Here is an 18,408-nt window from a genome sequence, read left to right on the forward strand (position 1 = left end):
TCGTTTCGGTCGACCACGTCCACTGCGTTTCTTAAAAATGCAGATGCTGAAAAGGGTTCCAGTAGTTGTTAAGGTGGTTCCTTTTATTTGCCGGGAGCATTCTCCCTTTTGATAGACATCATCCAGATGGCAAGATGGCTTTGTCTAAAGTGAGACTATACTCTCTGATAGAGCTACTGTGAAATAGTGGGACACAGACTTCTTTTTTTTTTTCCTTAATTGAAGTACAGTCAGTTACAATGTGTCAATTTCTGGTGTACTGCATAATGTCCCAGTCATACATACACATACATATATTTGTTTTCATATTCTTACTCATTAAAGATATTGAACATAGTTCCCCGAGAGCACAGACTTCTTGAGTGCAGGGTGCTAGGATCGAATCCCAGTTCAGCCTTATCTCTATAACCTTGGACAGGTTATTCAACCTCTCTGATCATCAGTTTCCCCATCTCTGTAATGGGAACAGTAGTAGTTATCTACCATAGTGTTATTACAAGGGGTAACTGGAATGATGTGTGTATAGAGGTTAAGCCAGTGCCTGGAACATGGCAGGAACTTAACAAAGTATCAGCCATTACTTAACCAGTAACTTAGTAAGTTACTAGTTATTACTAGTCTTCATGACTTTGCTAAACCTTGATCAAGTAATGTGCCCATGGGATAAGATTTAGAATAAACCAGAGGAATGAGAACAGTTTGCATCTCAGGGCAAGAGGATTCTGAGTGATGATGTGGTAGTGGCATCTAAGTAAATTCAGAAGGACTGGTTTATTTAGCAAAGAGGGCTGAAGGCTAACTCAGCTAGTATAAGAGCCTAATGGTCAAGTATTTCTTTGCTCGGTGTCATGTACGTCTCCTATAGGGCCCAGCACATAGTAGGTCCTCAATAAATGGTAGCTATTTGTCGTAGTTATTACAGGTTCCTGCGACGTAATTGCAGCCCAGGGAGGGTACGTATGATTTTGTTTCCAAGGCTGGACTATTGTTACACTACATTTTGGTTCTGTCAAGGTCAGTCTTTGGAGAGTCTGTCTGCCACAATGGTGCTGTATAATGAATCAACCTGAAACTCAGTAGCTTGAAACAACAAACATATATTCTTTCTGTGTGTGAAGGTTGGCTGGGGGTTGGCTGATCTAGGCTGGGCTCGGCTTCGAGCTGCAGACTGGATCTGGGTCTGCTGCGAGTGTCTCTCATTCTCCTCAGATCAGCAGGCTACCTGGGGCACGTTCTTCTTGCGCTGATGGCAAAAACACAAGAGGTCATGCTCAATCATGCAAGCATGTTTTCAAGCATCTACTAAGTTATAACTCCTCACCTCCCATTGGACAAAGCAAGTCACATGAGCAAGCCAAGGTTAAGGGATGAGGAAGCACACTCTGCAAAGAAATGCAAGATCACATGACCAGAGGGTGTGGATCTAGGGAGTGGTGAAAACAAAGGCCACTGATTCAGTCTACCCAGTTCCTCAATTGACTTCTCGAATTTAGTCTTTGCAGGAGGTAATCTGAAAGGGCTTTCCTTGCTTTAGGTGGTTTCCTGGTTCCTGGTACCCACCGCCCATTAAGATTCTAAAAGCACTCCACTGTAGCATCTGAGCACGTTGCAAATTCCCCTTTGGTCTCTGGGAGCCTTTCCTCTGACAGACAGGAATTTACTCTACTGTAAACCAAGGAGTCCCAATTTAGACAGACACGATGGATTAGGCAGACAGCATCATTGACCCGGTTCCACTTCGTTAGCCTTTCCAATTAAGGAAGATGTTGCTGAAAGTGAGACCTCACAGATACACTGTCATACCTTGAATCCTCTGGACTGAGCGTTTGTAGGAGAGTCTTCTATTTCCAGTGTGCACAGGGGGAGGGGAGCAATTTTTTGTTGACAGGTGAATCCTGAGTGTTAATGATGTGGCCATTATGTGAGTCCTTTGTCTTCTTCCTGGCTAGGTAACGAACATACCGAATAGGTAGCCTCTTTGCTTTTGTCTTTCAGAAGCTTTTTAACAAACGTTAGACCCCTGACCCTGTGCCGATAGGATCTCTGATCTTGGAACACTAAATAAAGAGCTGGTGCGACACTGTAGCCAAGGATCGGGCTCTTGGTTTTGTCAGCGCGGTTGTCTGAGGTTTCCTGTGGTTTCCCAGGGAAGGTCTTTTCCAGGGAAGTTGTTCCTAGGGGCTCAGGATGGCATTCTTCCCTCTCCACCCCCATGGGGTTCTGAGCAGTGAAGCATGAGCCCCAAACAATAGCCAAATGGGCTGTGAAGTACAACTTAATTAATCTGGGCAGGCACCCAACACCCCGGGCAGTGCTTGGCTGGGACCTGGCTTTGAGAATGAGGCTAATGTCTGAGTCTGGGCAGCAGCTTCTTTATCTTCCAGTCAAATTCTGGGTGGTGGGGTCTGAGGGGAGAGACGGACAGACAGACACACACACACAGACTGACGCTGGGCGGAAGGCAAGCTTGTGTGCTCTCACTCACTGATCAGCACGCCTGGGATCTGACCCCCGCTGCCCGTCCCAGACCAGGAGGACGGCCTTGCCTCCCGAGGACAGAGTGGACCCTGCCCAGTGTGCATGCCTGACATGAAGAAACGGGAAGTACAGGGTCTCCCCCCGAATATGAGTGATAAAGGAGCTGGCTGCGGAGGGGGTGCTCTGTGAAGGATGGCGAAAATAATGAGCCGTGCTCAAAAACAGCGGCTCAGTGAGAAAAGCCACTGCTTTCGCCCTGGGAAGGAGCTAGTAAGGGTTTAAAGACAGAGGCCTGAGTATTTCGTTCAGGACTTCTCCAAGTTCCCTTACGGGCCGAGGCCACGGTGTGGGTCCGAGGGGGCGAAGGTGCCCCTCAGTACCTTCCTGCGTGGAGGACTGTTCACTGCCTGGTGGAACATGAAAGTTAGAGTGAGACGTTCTCTTGGCAACAACCTTTGAGCTGCACCTTTGGAGAAATGCTGGGGATTGGATTCAGAACTGGAATCGGGGGAGAGGATTCCCTCGTCTTGGAGGAAGGGTCAGAACTGAGCAGAATGCAGAATGTTCCTGGAGTCAGACCTCTTACGCTCATTACAGTTAAGCCCCAAGGAGGAGTGATCGAGGCAGTGATCTCATCGGGGTAGGGGTTTAAGGTGTTCCACTTTCCCTACACTTCCTTTTTTTTTTTTTTTTTTAAATTGTGGGAAGAACACGTCACATGAGATCTTCTCTCTTAATAAAATTGTAAGTGCGCAGTACAGTAGCGCTAACTGCAGTATGACCGACACTTTGTGCCCATTGAAAGGCAGCTCCCTCCAGCCCCGGCCGACCACCCTTCTTCTCCCTGCTTCTGTGAGAGTTGGACCCGTGGACACCTCGTGTAAATGGGCTTGTGAAACCTGCACCCCCGTGATCACTGCAGCCATGCTCATAATAGCCAAAACACAGAAACAGTCTATATGTCCACTGACAGATGAACAGATGAAGAAAATGTATTATGTGTGTGCACAATGGAATATGATTCAGCCTTAAAACAGGAAGGAAATCCTGCCATTTGTGACAACATGGATGAACCTCGAGGACATTATGCTAAGCCGGTCACAGAAGGACAAATTCCTACGCTTCCTTTTTATTCACAGCATAGGCCAGAGGCTGGGGCTAATTTGGATGACTTCCTGGAAGCCTGTGCTGGAAAATCTGCTTGGATAAAGCCAAGCTTCCAACTGATTTTGCACTTTGGGTCCCTAAAAATCATGCCCATTCTTTGTAAGAGGCAGCTTGAGGTTACTTTCCCAGAATCAGGAATCCAAGATGATTAAGTCCAGAGCTGACATAGAGCAGACAAAAATAGCCTTCATGTGCCCAGTTTCCTGTTTTTTTTGGAATCCACTCGCCGAAAACCGCGACCTCCTCCCCATCCATCTGTCTGCCTTGTACCCAACCCGCCCCCACCCGAGCTGAGTTCATGTTTAATGACCCGAGACATTACCACCGAGGATTTCCAGTCAATTGGCTTTTGTAGCCAGTGAATGAATAGGACTTTCTCTGGCCTCCTCTGAAAGGAGGCTGCCCCAGCCCATTGGAATGTGCTACGCAAACCGAGAATTAAGCTCTTCTTTTCCTCGGCCTCTGTCTCATTCCTTCCCTCGTTCTTTCCAAGATTAGACACAAAGTGATGGCCTTGCCCCTAATGGGGAACATATATCCTCTCAGGTTTATTTCTGATCCTCTTATGACCCACCTTCTCCTTCACATTGATGATTTGGACACACTTGGAGATGCTCATTGAGGGGGCTTTGTTTCTTCTTTACACGTCATTGTTCTGCATCACATCTCCACGTGGGCATCCCCTGTACCCCTTCATGAAAGATTTGAGCCTCTTTAATCATCTGGGTGTGGAAGGAGGGGTTGGTGGGGAGATTGGGCCAGGCTGTCCTCCCATCATGTGGAATGGGGGCGACAGAGTGGGGCCACCCTCTCCGTGCAGCGCTGGAGCACAGAAGAGCTGTAGCTTTGTTTTAAATGATGCTGGGGTAGTAGGTTCCGTTTACCCCACTGCTCACATGTGTTTTCTTGTTTCTTCCCGCAGGACCCACAGCCAAGTCCTGTGATCACCCTGGAGACCCAGGTCAGTACCTTCCCATGGCCTTTGTCACTTTCTTTGTTCTGATGCTCTTGGACCAGCTCTCCAGGAAGCGTTTTAATGCATCGTCTTGGCTCCAGGGGTGTGTACGTGCACGCACGTGTGTGTACACCAGCCAATTATGTGTGCGTGTGCGCACAGTGTGCCTGCAGGTGTCTGAAAGCACTGTGGGGAGAACCAGACCCATTTCTTTTGAGCTTTCCTCTGCCCTTTGCTTCCATCCAGCGATGAGGAGGTGAACGCAGAGGGAGCGCGGAGACAGAGAGGAGCCATGCAGGGGGGGGCGGTTGCTCTTTCACGTCTTGGGTTCGGAGAACTTTCTCTCCCTGCCAGTGAGTTGCGTCCCTGTGTCCGCTTGCACGTTGGGCCATTCTGAGGGGTCTGGATCAGAGTGGCGTTGCCGTGTGGGGCAGGTGACCGGTAGGCCTGGTAAGGAGGGCATGGCCCTTACTCTCCGCTTTCTGCCTTCCTGGGAGATGGGACGGCGGGGCAGCTGTGGGTCCAGCAGACCCAGGTGGAACCCCTGGTCTGCGTCTTCTGGCCCTGAGAGGTCGCTTAACCCTCAACCTCCGTCTTCCCACCTGGAATATTGTTATCACAGTGACAGTGCCTGCCCTGCAGGGTTGTGGCGAGAATGGCAGGAAATGGAGTCTGTACAGTCACCGGTACATACCCAGGGCTTGTGGGTGTTAGCTTTTAGACCAACAGAACTGTTACTTTCCTGACGAGACTTGCAGGGGGTGTGTGTGTGTGGGCTGACCGTTTCCTTGTCTCTGTGGGTTGGTAGGACAGTAAAGAAAGGAGAGAGGATGGATTCCACCCAGCCCCCACGGCTAACAGGGTATCAGACAGGCAGACATGTCAGCATTTCCAGGTCCTTTGGTGACTCCTCAGCTCGCCAGCAAGGACCACCTGGCTCACTCATTACCCGCCTCCCCGAAGCCTCGGCCTGCCGCCGGCGTCTCTGCCCTGGTCTTCCTTCCCAGCTCCTCCTCCCTTCATCGGGAAGGCCCGACGTTGTGGGGCGCGTGGACTCCCAGGGTTTCTTCGTGCTCCTCTGGTCCCCCCTCCACCACACCTTTACTCACATCAGCTTCAGGGATGACCGAACCGCAGAGCTGGCGGGAAGGAGCAGTGGGTGGGACGCTGAGGGGATAAACACTCAGTTTTTAGCCCCCTGTTTGGCCAGCAACTTAATCTAGTTTTTCCCAAACTTCTCCCAGTCACTCATCACCTCAGTCATGGGAACTGTTTTTGTTCTGAGTCACTTACAATACATTTTTCCTTCAATTTACTTATTTTACTTTCAGGAATAGACTTACCCTAATCTAATGCTTCCCAGTCAGGCGTCTCTTGGACACTCTAGAGGGCGTTTGGCAACGTCTGAAGACAGTTTTGGTTATCTCCCCTGGGGAGGGGAGGGGAAGGGGGTTACTGCTGGCATCTGGTGGGTAGAGACCAGAGAGGCTGCGAAATACCCTATAAGGCACAGGAAGCCCCTGCAGGAGGAGTCGCCCGGCCTGAAATGTCAGTAGGGCCGAGGCTGAGAAATGCTATCTCAAGGAATAACCTTGGTGAAATCACCAGTTTGACATGCTAGTTGTATTTGTTTGCAAAACATTAAAATATTAAATTAGTAAAATTTTAACGCTCCTTGTGGGTGCCGTCGAAAGTCATCTCAGTGAACTCCCAGGGGGACGTGTGCTGTGCTTTGGGAAACGTGTCTCTCCCCTGTCTCCCCAGTGGATGATGAGAGAATTTCCAGGGTGTGTTATGTTTTCATTTTTTTGTGGGGGGAGGTAATTAGGTTCATTTATCTGTCTATTTATTTATTTTAATGGAGGCACTGGGGGTTGAACCCAGGACCTGTGCTTGCTAAGCACGTGCTCTACCACTGAGCTATACCCTCCCCATCTGGAGGGTGTGTTTTTAGAATGGTGGCCCTTCTCTTCTTCATTGGTCTTGCCTCAGAAGAAAAACTTACTAGACTCAAGAAAACCCCTGGGCACAGAGTATGTGCCCAAAATTGTGGAAGCCGACTCTGGAGTCTGTCCTTGGCCCTACTGTGTCTTTCACTGAGGACGCCACCCAACCAGCCCTTCAAAACCTCCAGGGAAAAGAGCAGTTACGTGCCGATGGCTCTGGCCAGCATGTTGTGAGTGTGACCACTCGCCTCTACACGGTGACCCCTCTCAGGTTCACAGCCGTCAGCCCTAGGGACCAGAGCCTCGGTCCGCAGCCAGCTGTGGCACGAGGCAGGCTTCTGTGTGAGTGTCATGCCATCGGGGAAGTGACTCCGTTTGTCTCCAGACAACACTCCATCAGTCTCCCTGGCGCTCGGTCTTTGGGGAGCCTATGATGTTGTTGTCTTTCCCCGAGTTCTGATTTCCCACGTCAAAAAGACATTGGGACCCAACCAAAGTGCAGATGTCCTGGGGCCAGATCTTACTTTGTGCTGGGCCTCAGCCCGTTGTGAGACACACAGTGGGATCCTGTTCAGCTGCCTGCAGGCAGGTCAGACAAAAGGGGCCGGGAGAGGTTTTTCTGGCAGAACATGGTGCCCCAAATATTCCCCATATGGTACGAGCAAGATGGCAGATGAGGCTGAGCTTGGAAGAGCCAGCCATGCAGAGGTGCACGGCAGCTGTGCTCAAAGTCTCGGGTCAGTTCCCACTTCCTCCCCGCAGGGCCCTTTGCTCCTAGGAAAGGAGCACATGTGCCGCGGGTGGGCCTGGCGTCTCGATTTCACCGTGAGCGTGTCCGCATATCATGTATTAGTGGTGGAGATTATCCAGGGTCCAGTCTGCATAGGGATGTTGGGCCAGCCGGAGAGCTTCCTTCCAGGCATCCGCTCCCTCCCAAGTATTCACTGCATCGGCCCCTGCCCAGGGCTTGGTGAGTCTGTCCCCGTGCAGCTGCTCTGACGCGGGGGAGATGGATGGATCGGCTCCTGAGCGTTGCTCCGCTGATTCTCTCTGCCACTGGCACAGCAAAGCTTTGCATCTGTTGGTATCAGCGAGACTTTCTCTGCTTAACGGCCAGATAAACAGAATGAGGAAGTGAAGCCGAGGACGGTTTGAACCGCTGGTGTCAGCGTTCCCTCAGCAGGCTGCCCCTGGGGGGTTCCGAGGAATCCCTGACTTGCGTTGGTGAGTGCTTTTCTAGTTGCCAGATGGTGGTTACCTGGGAACCAAGTGACCTTAGAGATGGGGGAAAAAAAAAGTCTGAAAGGAGTTTGAATTTGGTTAGTGGCATTGTCACCCCCCCATCTTGCTGACATTTACCACTTGCCAAGAACTGGCTTCTCTCATTGAATCCTCAGATGCCATTATCACATAGGTCTTGTCATGGTACCCAACTTCTGGATGAGCAACCTAAGGGTCAGAGAGGTTAAGTAACTTGCCCAAGGTCACACAGGAGGCACATAGCATTGGTGAGTGTCAGACTCAGAGCCATGTGATATCAGAATCTAGCTTCTCAATCTCTATCCTGTTTTTCTGGAGGGGGAAAAAAAAGTGGCCTTGACTGGTAGAAAGATGTGCTAATGCTCAGGCAGAGCTAGAGGGATGGCTTGATAGATGCACCTCAGGGTCAATATAGATAAATGGATGGATGGGTGGATAATATTTCACACAAGTGTCTACATATGTACTTAGATAGATAGATAGAGGAACAAGTGGATGGGTAGACATATAAATAAATAGATAGGTATAATGTTTTGCATGGTGAGTAATTCTTTGACAGGTAGGTTGCCACAAGGCTTGTGAGTAAAGGGGTTTAAACAATGGACCCACTAGAAAATTTATTTAAAAAAACAAAAATGAAACTTCTCCCCATTCATCAATAGTGTTTTGGTAAATTGGAATGCTCATTATTTGATTCTCTTTCTTATTGATCCCCATGATGATTTATCATTTCTGAATTCACTCCAAGGAGCTGGCAAGGAGTCACTTAATTTTAGCTTCTCTGCCTCTCTTCCTGTGCCACCCCCCTACCCCATGCCCCAAGAATCTCACTATCGGTTAGTTAATGGCCTCTTCTCAAACACTGAGATACCCTGGGAGCTGTGAGAAGGGAACTCTTCAAGAGAGTAAAGATGTGTCCATCCGGGTCGGTGTGAAGTTGGCCCTGCTTGGAGGGGAGCAAACCTCCGTTTACAATGAGATTCCCTTGGGACCTGAAGATCAGGGGCGTCAGGGGAAAACTGGACTGCTCAGCCTGCAACAACCAACCGGGCACTTGAATTTCTTTGATCAACTAACTGGGGGTCTAAGGGGAGGGAGTGACATTCACATTAGTGAAAGATAACGCTGGCGTCAAGAATGGTGAATGAAGCTCAGGAAGAAATGAGCAGTGGGTGGAAGGAAATTGGTCTGTGAGCAATTCATCCATTCATCCGATTGCTTATTTAATAAAGAGTTTGGGGGCCAGGAAGAGGCCAGGCCTGTGCTTGATGCTAAAGAGACAGCAGTGAACAAGACAGGAGTTTCCTTGTCCCTGGCATCCCCATTCTGGTTGGGGGAGTCAGACAGTGAATTTAGGAGCAAATAAATACGCCCATAATTTTAGGGAGTCATGAGTGAACCAGACGTAAGGCCAGCATGTCTGTGGGCGGGAGTGACCGGGTGTCACAGAGGAGGGTGTTCAGAGAAGTTTCTCTCCAGAGGTGAGTGTCAAGCTCAGGAGGTGACATTCGAGCTGAGAGCTTACAGTGGAAAGAGTTAACGAGGCGAAGCAGCGGCAGTCGTCGCGTTCTGAAAGTTTTGCGTATTGTATCTGGGTTCCTGTAAAAATCATGCCAGTTTTCCTTAGGATCAATTTAAGTGTTAGCTCCTTCGAGCTCCTTCAGTGCCTTTGTGTCATTAGAACGTCAGGATGAATGAGGAATTACCTTATCAGGCAAGGGTGAAGGGCAGAGACTGGGGGAGGTGGGAGAGAGGAAAAGCGGCTTCAGTTTGAGGCGTCCAGCCCGGGCTAGCATTTTGATGGGGCCCGGGTAACTTCTGATCTGAGCCGTGTTGTGCGGGGATGATGGGGGCTCACATGAGAAATCCGGCTGAGAGTGAGCGTCAGCTAATTAGCTGGCTCCTGTTCAGCTGAACTGAAGCCTCAGTCTAAACCAGTGGTTCTCCACTTGGGGCAGATTTACTGCCTGCACTCCCGGGGACATTTGGTGACATCTGGATGTTTTTGATTGTTCCAGCTTGGGGCCTGGGGAGTGCTGCTGGCATCTAATGGGTCGAGGCCAGGGATGCTGCTGGACACTGTGCGATGCACGCAGGAGAGAATGACCCAGCCCCAAATGTCAAGAGTGCCGGAGTGAGAAACGCTGCTGTAACCTCATTTGCTCTGTGGCCAGCATATTGTACACAGACAGTCCCGGGCCACATAAATGTGACCGTTGTACAAAGGTGTAATTTGTTCCTTCCTGGGTGTTCTCTTGTTTATGTTCAAAGATCACCCTCTCTGTTTAATATCAGACATCCTGCCTCTAGGCTCTTGGCCATGACACATCCGTCCCCCAGAGTCCCTGGGTCTGCGTTGCCAGTGAGTGACAGCATGCAGAGTCGTGACTCATGACATGTATGAGTGTGTGCACGGTGTGTGTGAAAGGGAAACACTTCTTGGAGATGGTTTCCTGAGAGATCTAGGGCCCAACGGTGCAGAGAATGTGCAGCATTAAAAAAAAAAAAAGTAAAAACCCCAGCTACTTGGCAGGGTGGGGTTCAGAGAGGGGCGGGCCGAGGCTTCTGGACCCACGGAGCAGGGCTGGTGAAAAACGCGACTTCGAGGCCCAGTTCCTCTTTCCGAGGAAGACCACAGCCTCCTCTGTGCAAACCTTTTTCTCCCGAAGCTCTTCACGCACCCCCAGGATTAAAGCAATTGCTGTCTCCTCGCCTCACTTCCAGCTCTGGGCTTCGATTAACCTTTTCCTCCATAGAGAGCGGTTTTGGGAGTAATCACGGAGCTTCTGAATGGCTCTTACCTGAGTCTCCAGCCCATTAATTCTTACGGTGCCCAACATCTGTCGAGAGAACTGTGAGACCAAATTGCTTCGCAGCCCGTCTGCTTCCCCCAACCCCACCCCCACCCCCCTGCCCCAGATTCCTCGGGAGAGCAGAACCTCTCTGGAGCAGACAGGCTGGTTTCGGGACAGGCCAATCCCTCTACCACAGTCTTTTCCTCTGGCTCTGATTTACTGAGTCTTAAATTAGCCCTGGTGGGAGGGGCGGGGCAGGGAGGTGACAGGCTGGACTGTTGCCTGGGCGGGGACTTGGCCCGCCGGGCAGTAGCAACGTCCTCAGGGAGGGTTTGTGGTCCTGCAGCCATGGTGCCTCTCTCGTCTGCATGACTCAGGGTGACTGATGTGACACAACATTCCCCAAATAGCCGGCAAGTTCCCCCAAAGTGTAGCCACATGCTCCGTTTTGAAAAATAGATCATGTTGAGATTATCATTTCTCTGTTCTTGGTGGGAGCCCAGGACGTTAAAGGTCTGAGTTTATCCCTTAACTGGGAACCCTTCAGATTATCACTCTGGTCAGTAATGGCCAACATACATTGACTCTGCGTTTACTAGGAGCTGAGAACTGCCCACTGAACGTGTATTTGTAAATTTAGAAATCTTAGCCAGCATTCGTTAAGCACTGGTAACATGTCCTGGGCACTCTTCTAAGGAAGCTCTTTGCATGGGTTCACTGACTCACATTCCACAGCTCTCCCCTAGGGGAGGTATTTTACTGTCATTCCCATTTTACAGATGAGAAACTGAGGCTTAAAGAGGTGAAGCTGCTTGTCCAATAGCCAACAAGCAGTGCAGCCAGGATTTGGACCAGGATTTCATGAGCAGGAAGTATCACCCTATCAGGCAGGTGCTAATCATAGCCCCATTTTACAGAGGAGCCAACCGAGGCCCGGAGAAACTGAGTTTCCTTTGGAAGTTACACAGTCAGTAAGTGGTAGAGGCTGGATTAGAACCAGTACCAGGGCCCAGACTTAGAGGATTTAAGACCGAGAGGATGCTGGGTGCTGCTTCTGTAACCTTGCTTCATGTTCTCTCTGCACCTGTGACTTCGCTAAATGCTTTTCATGCGTGATCTCATCTCATTGTGACAGCAGCACTTGGGGAAGGAGCTCATGTCCCCTCCTTTGCAGGTGAAGACACTGAGGTCCTGGCTGGTTAAGTGCTTGGTCCAGGCACCCTTGTGGGGCAGAGAGAGGACTGCAGCCCAGGCCTCCATCTTCTGCAGCAGTTGCTCTGCCTACCGCCCCCCAGGGCTCACTCGGGTCCACTTTTGTACTTTACACGTGGAAAAACACAGAGCAGCTCGACGGCGTTCATGGTCGCCCAGCATCTTAGTGGCAGACCAGTGGTCATCGTGCGGTTTGGCCATTGCCAGTCAGACAAGCAATGCAAGGTTCCTGGCAGCAGGAGAGTCCCAGTCTCCTCCACGCACCCTCTTGCTGATCCCACCTTGGGTGTTAGGTCTTGGCTGAAATGTAGTGTGTTGGGTGTCTTCTGTCCTCACCCCCGTCAGATCCACTTCCCACCCATCCTCCCTTCTCTGGGCCTCCAGAGGCTGACCTTGATGGATTTCTTTTCCTTTCTTTTCTATTCTTTTTTTAAATGGAAGTACTGGGGATTGAACCCAGGACCTTGTGCATGCTAAACATGTGCTCTAACTATTGAGCTAGACCCACCCCCGCCCCCACGATGGGTTTCATCAGCCTGGACTTCTCATTGCTTCGGCCAGGGGAAGGCCCTGGCAGGAGACGGGGGCTGTGGGGGACAGTGGGATGGGGGCCATTTTCTGTGGGTTGGTGAGTTGCCTGAGAGGGCCACAGCTCCTGTCGGGCTACCTTGTCCCACAGCTGCACCTGCTCTCTCCAGAATCTGATCACAGGGATCCCCGGGGTGGTGACAGCTCCCCGCTGTGGCCAGCCCTTTGTCGGTTTCCCTTGGAAAGTGTCTCTTTGTAAAGTGTCCTGAGCTACTACCCCCAGCAGAGGGGCATCTGCCTCCTCAGGCCCTGCACGCTGAGCCTGCCTCCAGCCCTTTCCTAACACAGCACTGCCAGCGGGGTTTCCCAGGGTGAGTCACTGCCATTTCATGTCATATTGTGATAAAGTAGGGGGGTCTTCAAACCAACGGAAGGTCCTAGAATGGATGCGGGGGAAACAGTGAAGCTCTGGAAACTGAATGCCCAGCTGTGGGTGTGTGAGCATTTTTCTGGGAAGAGGGGTCAGAGCTGTCATTCTCTCTGTGACAACCTCCCCCCCCAAACCAAACTGAGAGGCAAACATTCTCAGCCACCACCATGCTAAATAAAGCACGGGAGGACCCGCACGTGGGAGAAGAGATGCCCTGGGCAGGGGCCAGTTTGCTGTGACTTGTGTCATCCACAACCCCTGTCTGTTTTGGCTCCGAGGCAACAAAGGGCTCCCTCACCCAGGAGGGACTGAGGTCTAGCCTTCAGCTCCTCCCCTTCGCCCCAGATCAGACAGACAGAGGGACGGAGGAGACGGGTTATTTCTGCCAGCACACAAGACCTTTGCAGACCCTCCTTTTCTCATTCTTTGTCCCGCCTGAAGGAAAAAACATCTTAGCCTTTGAATCTGCTTTCTCAGAAGCACCCCCACCTCTGCTTGTGCCTCCGAGAGCCCCTGGGAGGGCCAGGACGTCGTCACAGGCCGGGTGGTCCTGGCTGGGGAGCTGGGATGTCCTCTCCCAGCAGGATGGAGGGGGGGGCCCCAGCTCCAACCTCAGTGCACCCCTCCCTGCCCAGCTCAAGGGCCTTTCTGAAAAGGAACATCTTATGAATAATAATAACCCCCTTGTAATTTTCTTCTGGGAACTGTAGCTCTTATTTTTCCACTGAAAGGAAGAGGGCTGGATGGAAAACTCAAGTTAGCCATGGTGCAGGGGCCAGATGGGTGGGGCTGACGACAGTGGTGCAGTTTTACTGTCCTGAGAAGGAAGAGCCCAGCCAGCTCGAAGCTAGAAGGAACTCCAGCCATAAAGGGGGCCTAAAGCGGCTTCTGTGCCAAATGCTCTCTGCCCCAGTATAACTGGCACTGGTTATTGGGGTTATTGGCTGGGGGGTCGGGGGGCAGGAGGTGACTTTCTCATGACATCATCCCACACCCAAAGTCATTCGCACGCCTCCTGGTGGCATCTCCAGCCGGCCCACGGGGTTTTGGTCTGTTTATTTGGGGTGAGGAGGGGGTTTGGAGGATTTTTGAAAAACTGGAAGGTTAAAGCACTCTGAGTCTCTCGACGTAAGCTACTGGCAAGGACCAGCTGCCCCCTTTGCATAGGGCCTGGGGTCATCTGTTCATAAAAGTCCCTTCCTGGTCTGCTCCACTCGCTCACCTGCCCCGACAGGCCCCTGGGGCATTGTGCTGTGGCACCCCCTGCACAGACAAGTTCTGAATCCTCCTAGGGGCCCAGCTGCAAAGTGGCTGAGGGCAGCCTGGACCTGGCTGCTCCCTGCAGCCCTTCGGTGGGGCGGGAAAGGGCCTGGTAGCCTTTGCAGCAGGCCGCCTGGCTCACCACTGACTCGTGGTGAGACCTTCCACCTGCCAGCTGATGTCCCTGTACTTCAATCTCCTTAAAAAATATGAGCAGGAGGTGCCTCCCAGGGTGTTGAGACGATCGAATGGGTGAACACTCATTAAGTCACAGAACCGTGCCCAGCAGGGAGGAAGCATTTTGTATTCCTCTTACAGTCCTGAATTCGAGTCCTAGCCTCTCCACTTACTGAGTGCATCACCTTCGAGAAGGTTTTTGGCCTTCTGAGACTCAGTTTCCCCACTGGTTAGAGCAGGCATGACACCACCTACCTTCTTGGGCTCTTTAGAGGATGAGGTAAGGATGCCCCATCTTCGCTTATAAACGCTAACCCCACCCCGCTTTCTGTCTTGGGTAAGGAGCAGGCCTGGGGAGCCAGAGGTCTTCAGTCTCCTTGCATTGTCTCCGCAGCCCGTGCCCTGGTCTGGCTCAAGACGCTGGTACTCTCTCCTTGCCGAGATTTGCTTTGTCCTTTTTCTGGAACAGTCTTCCTTCTCTATTTGGATGGCTGGTTCCCTCTTTGCAGAGAGGGAAGTAGCATTAGTTTAAATATGGGGTGTTTCTGGCCACTGAGCCAGGTGCTTGAGTCCCGTGGGTAGGCTGGGACATTTGCCTGCCCCTGGGGGACGGGGGTGGGTTGTGTTGTCACCACGTAAGCAAAGCCCAGGCCTGCCCGGACTCCGAGCGGTCAGCAGAATGGCAGGGGCCGGGACAGCGTCGTCTTTAGGTGAGTTCAGGTGAGTTGAGTTGAGGTGAGGCTCTCCCACTCGCCCGGGGTGTGTTCCCAAGTGACGGACAGTGGAACTGCCGTGAGAAAGTCCCCACACAGCGTCCTTAGACGGCAGCTGCCGAGACCATCCCAGTAGCCCCAAGGTGAGGGGTGGGCCAGGTCTCATCAGTTCTTCCACACATCACTTCAGGGTCTCCATTTTCCCAGGCTCCTCCGTGCTCAGCCTCCTCCTCCTCCACCAATCTTGCTCAGCCAAGGCACCCCTGACGTCTTGGACTGGATCACGCTTCATCCAGGCCTTTCCTGCACAGAATCCCTGGTCTCTACCCGCCAGGTACCAGTGGCACCCTGCCCCCCAGTTGCAACAACTGAAAATGTCTCCAGACACAGCCACATGGCCTCTAGGGGCCAAATTGGCCCCAGCTGAGAACCACTGGCCTAACCAACTGTGCTTTGCAGGGACTGCGTCCTGAAGTGGTGCTGGGGAGGGTTGGGTGAAGTCCGCTGGTTGGACACCCCCCTATGAATGTCATTGAGTTTTAAGTCTTGGCTCTCAAGTGACTTCATGTGGGCCAGCGTTATAAACAAATTAGCACATGCCAAGCCTTTCAGGCCTGGTGAGATGACAGACAAAGGAAAATTTGAATGTTCCAGCAAACTATGTGCCACTGAAAGGTGAAGGACCCTGCTGCGTTCTGGGGGTGTCTGGAGACGGCAGCCCCAGCTCTGAACCGTGGCTGAGCTGCTTTTAGGCCTTTGCCTGGTCCGGGAGGGCGAGTTCTAGGCGGGGCTTCTGGAACCTGCAGGCGTGGGGTTGCAGATTTGCTGTGGTTTGGCTCTCTCTGGAGGGTGTGGGCTCGCCTGACACCCGGAAATCGTCTGTGGCTTTGGGACTGACTCTAACGTGTTCAGACTGGCTGGTATTGACTCCCTGGTTCCTGGGCTGTCACTGTACCGCAGGCATACGGGCTGCTCCCCTCCCCGGACTCCATGAAAGGGTCCTGTGTGCGCAGCGTTGGCTTAGGACAACCGGGCTGCTGTGTGCTGTGCGGGATGGTACTTGTTTATGGGTTAGCTTGTCTTTGAGCTTTTCTCCGCCCTGTTCTCTGGAATTTTTATTCATTTATTTATTTTTGAATTTTCCTTTCTGGGACTTGAGATTTTTTTTCTGGACTTGTTTTTCATCGTTGCTATTATGAGCAATACATTGTATTCTCCTATTATTATTATATCAGCAATTGGTTCATTTGTCGAATATTTATTGAGTGCCTACTCTGTGCCAGGGCCTGTTTCAGGGGCTGGAGATACAGCAGCGAACAAGACAGGAATCCCTGCTCTCATGCATTGTTATTCTTGATTGAAGGTAAATGAGACGTGTGTGTTTAAATGCTGTCAGAGGACACGAAGTGTTGGAGGAAAGTTAGGCAGGGGAGGAATGGGCCAGGAGGAGGGGTTGCCCTTTGATTTTGGTGGCACCGGAGAGGGCTGCATGGAAATGAGGCAGTGTTTGAGCAGACACCCGAAGAGAATGGGTGGGCGAGCCCTGCTGTTAGCTGGAGGAACAGAGAGTGGCCAGTGCAAAGGCCCTGAGGCAGGCTGTGCTTGGCATGGTTGGTGTACCACCAAAACCAGCGTGATTAAAGTAAGAGTGAGCAAAGGAGAGAGGGGTGGAGGTGGGGCCCGAGTCCTAAGATCTTGTGGAACCTAGAAAAGACTTTGTTTTCACTCCATACTGGGAAGCCACCAGATTTTGAGTGGAGTAATGTGGCCTGACTTTTGAAAATGGGATTGGTTGCTGCCCTACTGAAAATGCACTGTCGTTGGTCAAGGGCAGGCTGGGGGAGATGGGTGAGGGAGGAGGCTGATGCAATCCAGGCCAATGCAGTGGGGGTCAGGACCAGCGTGTTCACGGGGGAGGCCAAGAGAGATGGTTTGGTTCTGAATACTTCCGAGAATAGAGCCAACTGGGCTTCACTATGGATTGGAAGCATATATAAAGCAATACAAGCACCTGGTAATAAAAAAATAAAACCAAATTAGCAACGAGCATCGAGCAAAAAGTCAGCGCCTTTTTCCAGTCTTCAGAGGTAACTGCTATCAGCAGTTTTCTTATTCCTCCTTCCAGGTTTTTCCTTTGCATATTAATGTGGGAGGGGGAGTGGGGAGGGTGCCTAGGGATTTTGTTTCCTTGAAATAGAATCTAAGGAAACATTTTATAGTAACTGGCTGGTCCTCTCTCTGTATCTTATATCTCATTTTATACAAGCATCTATTACTCTCCATTGTTTTTAACCGCCTTCTGTATTTTTCCAGCTCTATTGCCAGCACCCAGCACGGTGTCTGGTATGTAGTAACTGTTTAAGAAATATTAATTGAATGAATTAAATATTCCATCACCTATTTCACTGATTCTTGTTGGTAGAGATTTAGATTGTTTCTCTCTCTCTCTTTCCTGTCTTAAAGCTACCATTCTTGTCCACATATCTTTTCCCAGTTGAGTGTGTTCATCTGGAGGGGGTTGGCTAGGTTTGGGATCACTGGCTCAAAGGGTATATGAGTTTTAGGTTTTGACAGTCATAGTGGAACTGCTCTATACGGAGGTTTCTTCAAAGCACCTATCAAAGAGATTTCCTGTTTCCTCTCTCAAAAGTGCTGGTGATTATCAAGCTGTATAATCTGTGTCAAATCGGTGGGTAAAAACAGTGCTTGCTGTTTTGATTTGCATTTTAGATTTGAGTGGGTTGGAGCGTTTTTAAAAGGTGGTATCTGTTGGTGAATCCCTCAGCTCCGTTTTCCCGGGAGCTGGGTGGGCGGTTTCTCATCCTCAGCCTCAACACCTGCTGGGTGATGCCTGAGACTTGCGGGGCACCCCCTGTGCCAGACACCGTGCAAAGTGCTGAACCGATACTAACTCCCGTGATGGTGGCCCATGAGCGCTGTGAAGGAGGCGTGGTTAGTGTCCTCACGTTCAGGTAATGAAACTGAGGCTCGGAAGGGAGCGCGTTAAATAAGGCCTCCGAGGTCACGTGTCCTGTGTCGCGTGGAGAGTAAGCGGGAAGCTTGCCCGCCTGGTTTTATTGCTCTTTGCAGATATTGTGGTGTTCTTGTTTGTTTGTTTTGTTTAAACAAATTGAAGATTTGTCGCACCCCTGCATTGAGCAAGTCTGTCGGCACCATTTTTCAAACAGCCTTTGTACATTTCATGTTTCTGTGTCCTATTTTGGTCATTCTCACAATATTTCAAACTCTTTCATTGTAATTATATTTATTATGGTGATCTGCAATCCGTGGTCTTTGATGTTACTATTGTAATCGGGCATATTTTAGCAATGAAACATTTTTAGTTAAGATCTGTACATTGTTGTTTCAGACATAATGCTGTTGCACTTAGTAGACAACACGATGGTGCAGACAACTTTTATATGCACTAGGAAATCAAAAATTTTGTGTGACTTGCTTTATTGTGATATTTACTTCTATGTGGCAG

General features: G+C 50.8%; 1 protein-coding gene across 1 annotated transcript in view; it reads left to right on the forward strand.

Moving 5' to 3' along the window:
• The window catches only part of XYLT1 (xylosyltransferase 1), a 287,011-nt gene that overhangs the window by 83,082 nt on the left and 185,521 nt on the right, over positions 1–18,408 (forward strand). Inside the window, exon 2 of the mRNA XM_072942672.1 lies at positions 4,568–4,606. Coding sequence (XP_072798773.1) covers positions 4,568–4,606 — 39 coding nt within the window. The remainder of the gene's footprint in view (positions 1–4,567; positions 4,607–18,408) is intronic.

Source organism: Vicugna pacos, chromosome 18 (assembly GCF_048564905.1).
Source record: "Vicugna pacos chromosome 18, VicPac4, whole genome shotgun sequence".
In the NCBI taxonomy this organism is placed as follows: Eukaryota; Metazoa; Chordata; class Mammalia; order Artiodactyla; family Camelidae; genus Vicugna; species Vicugna pacos.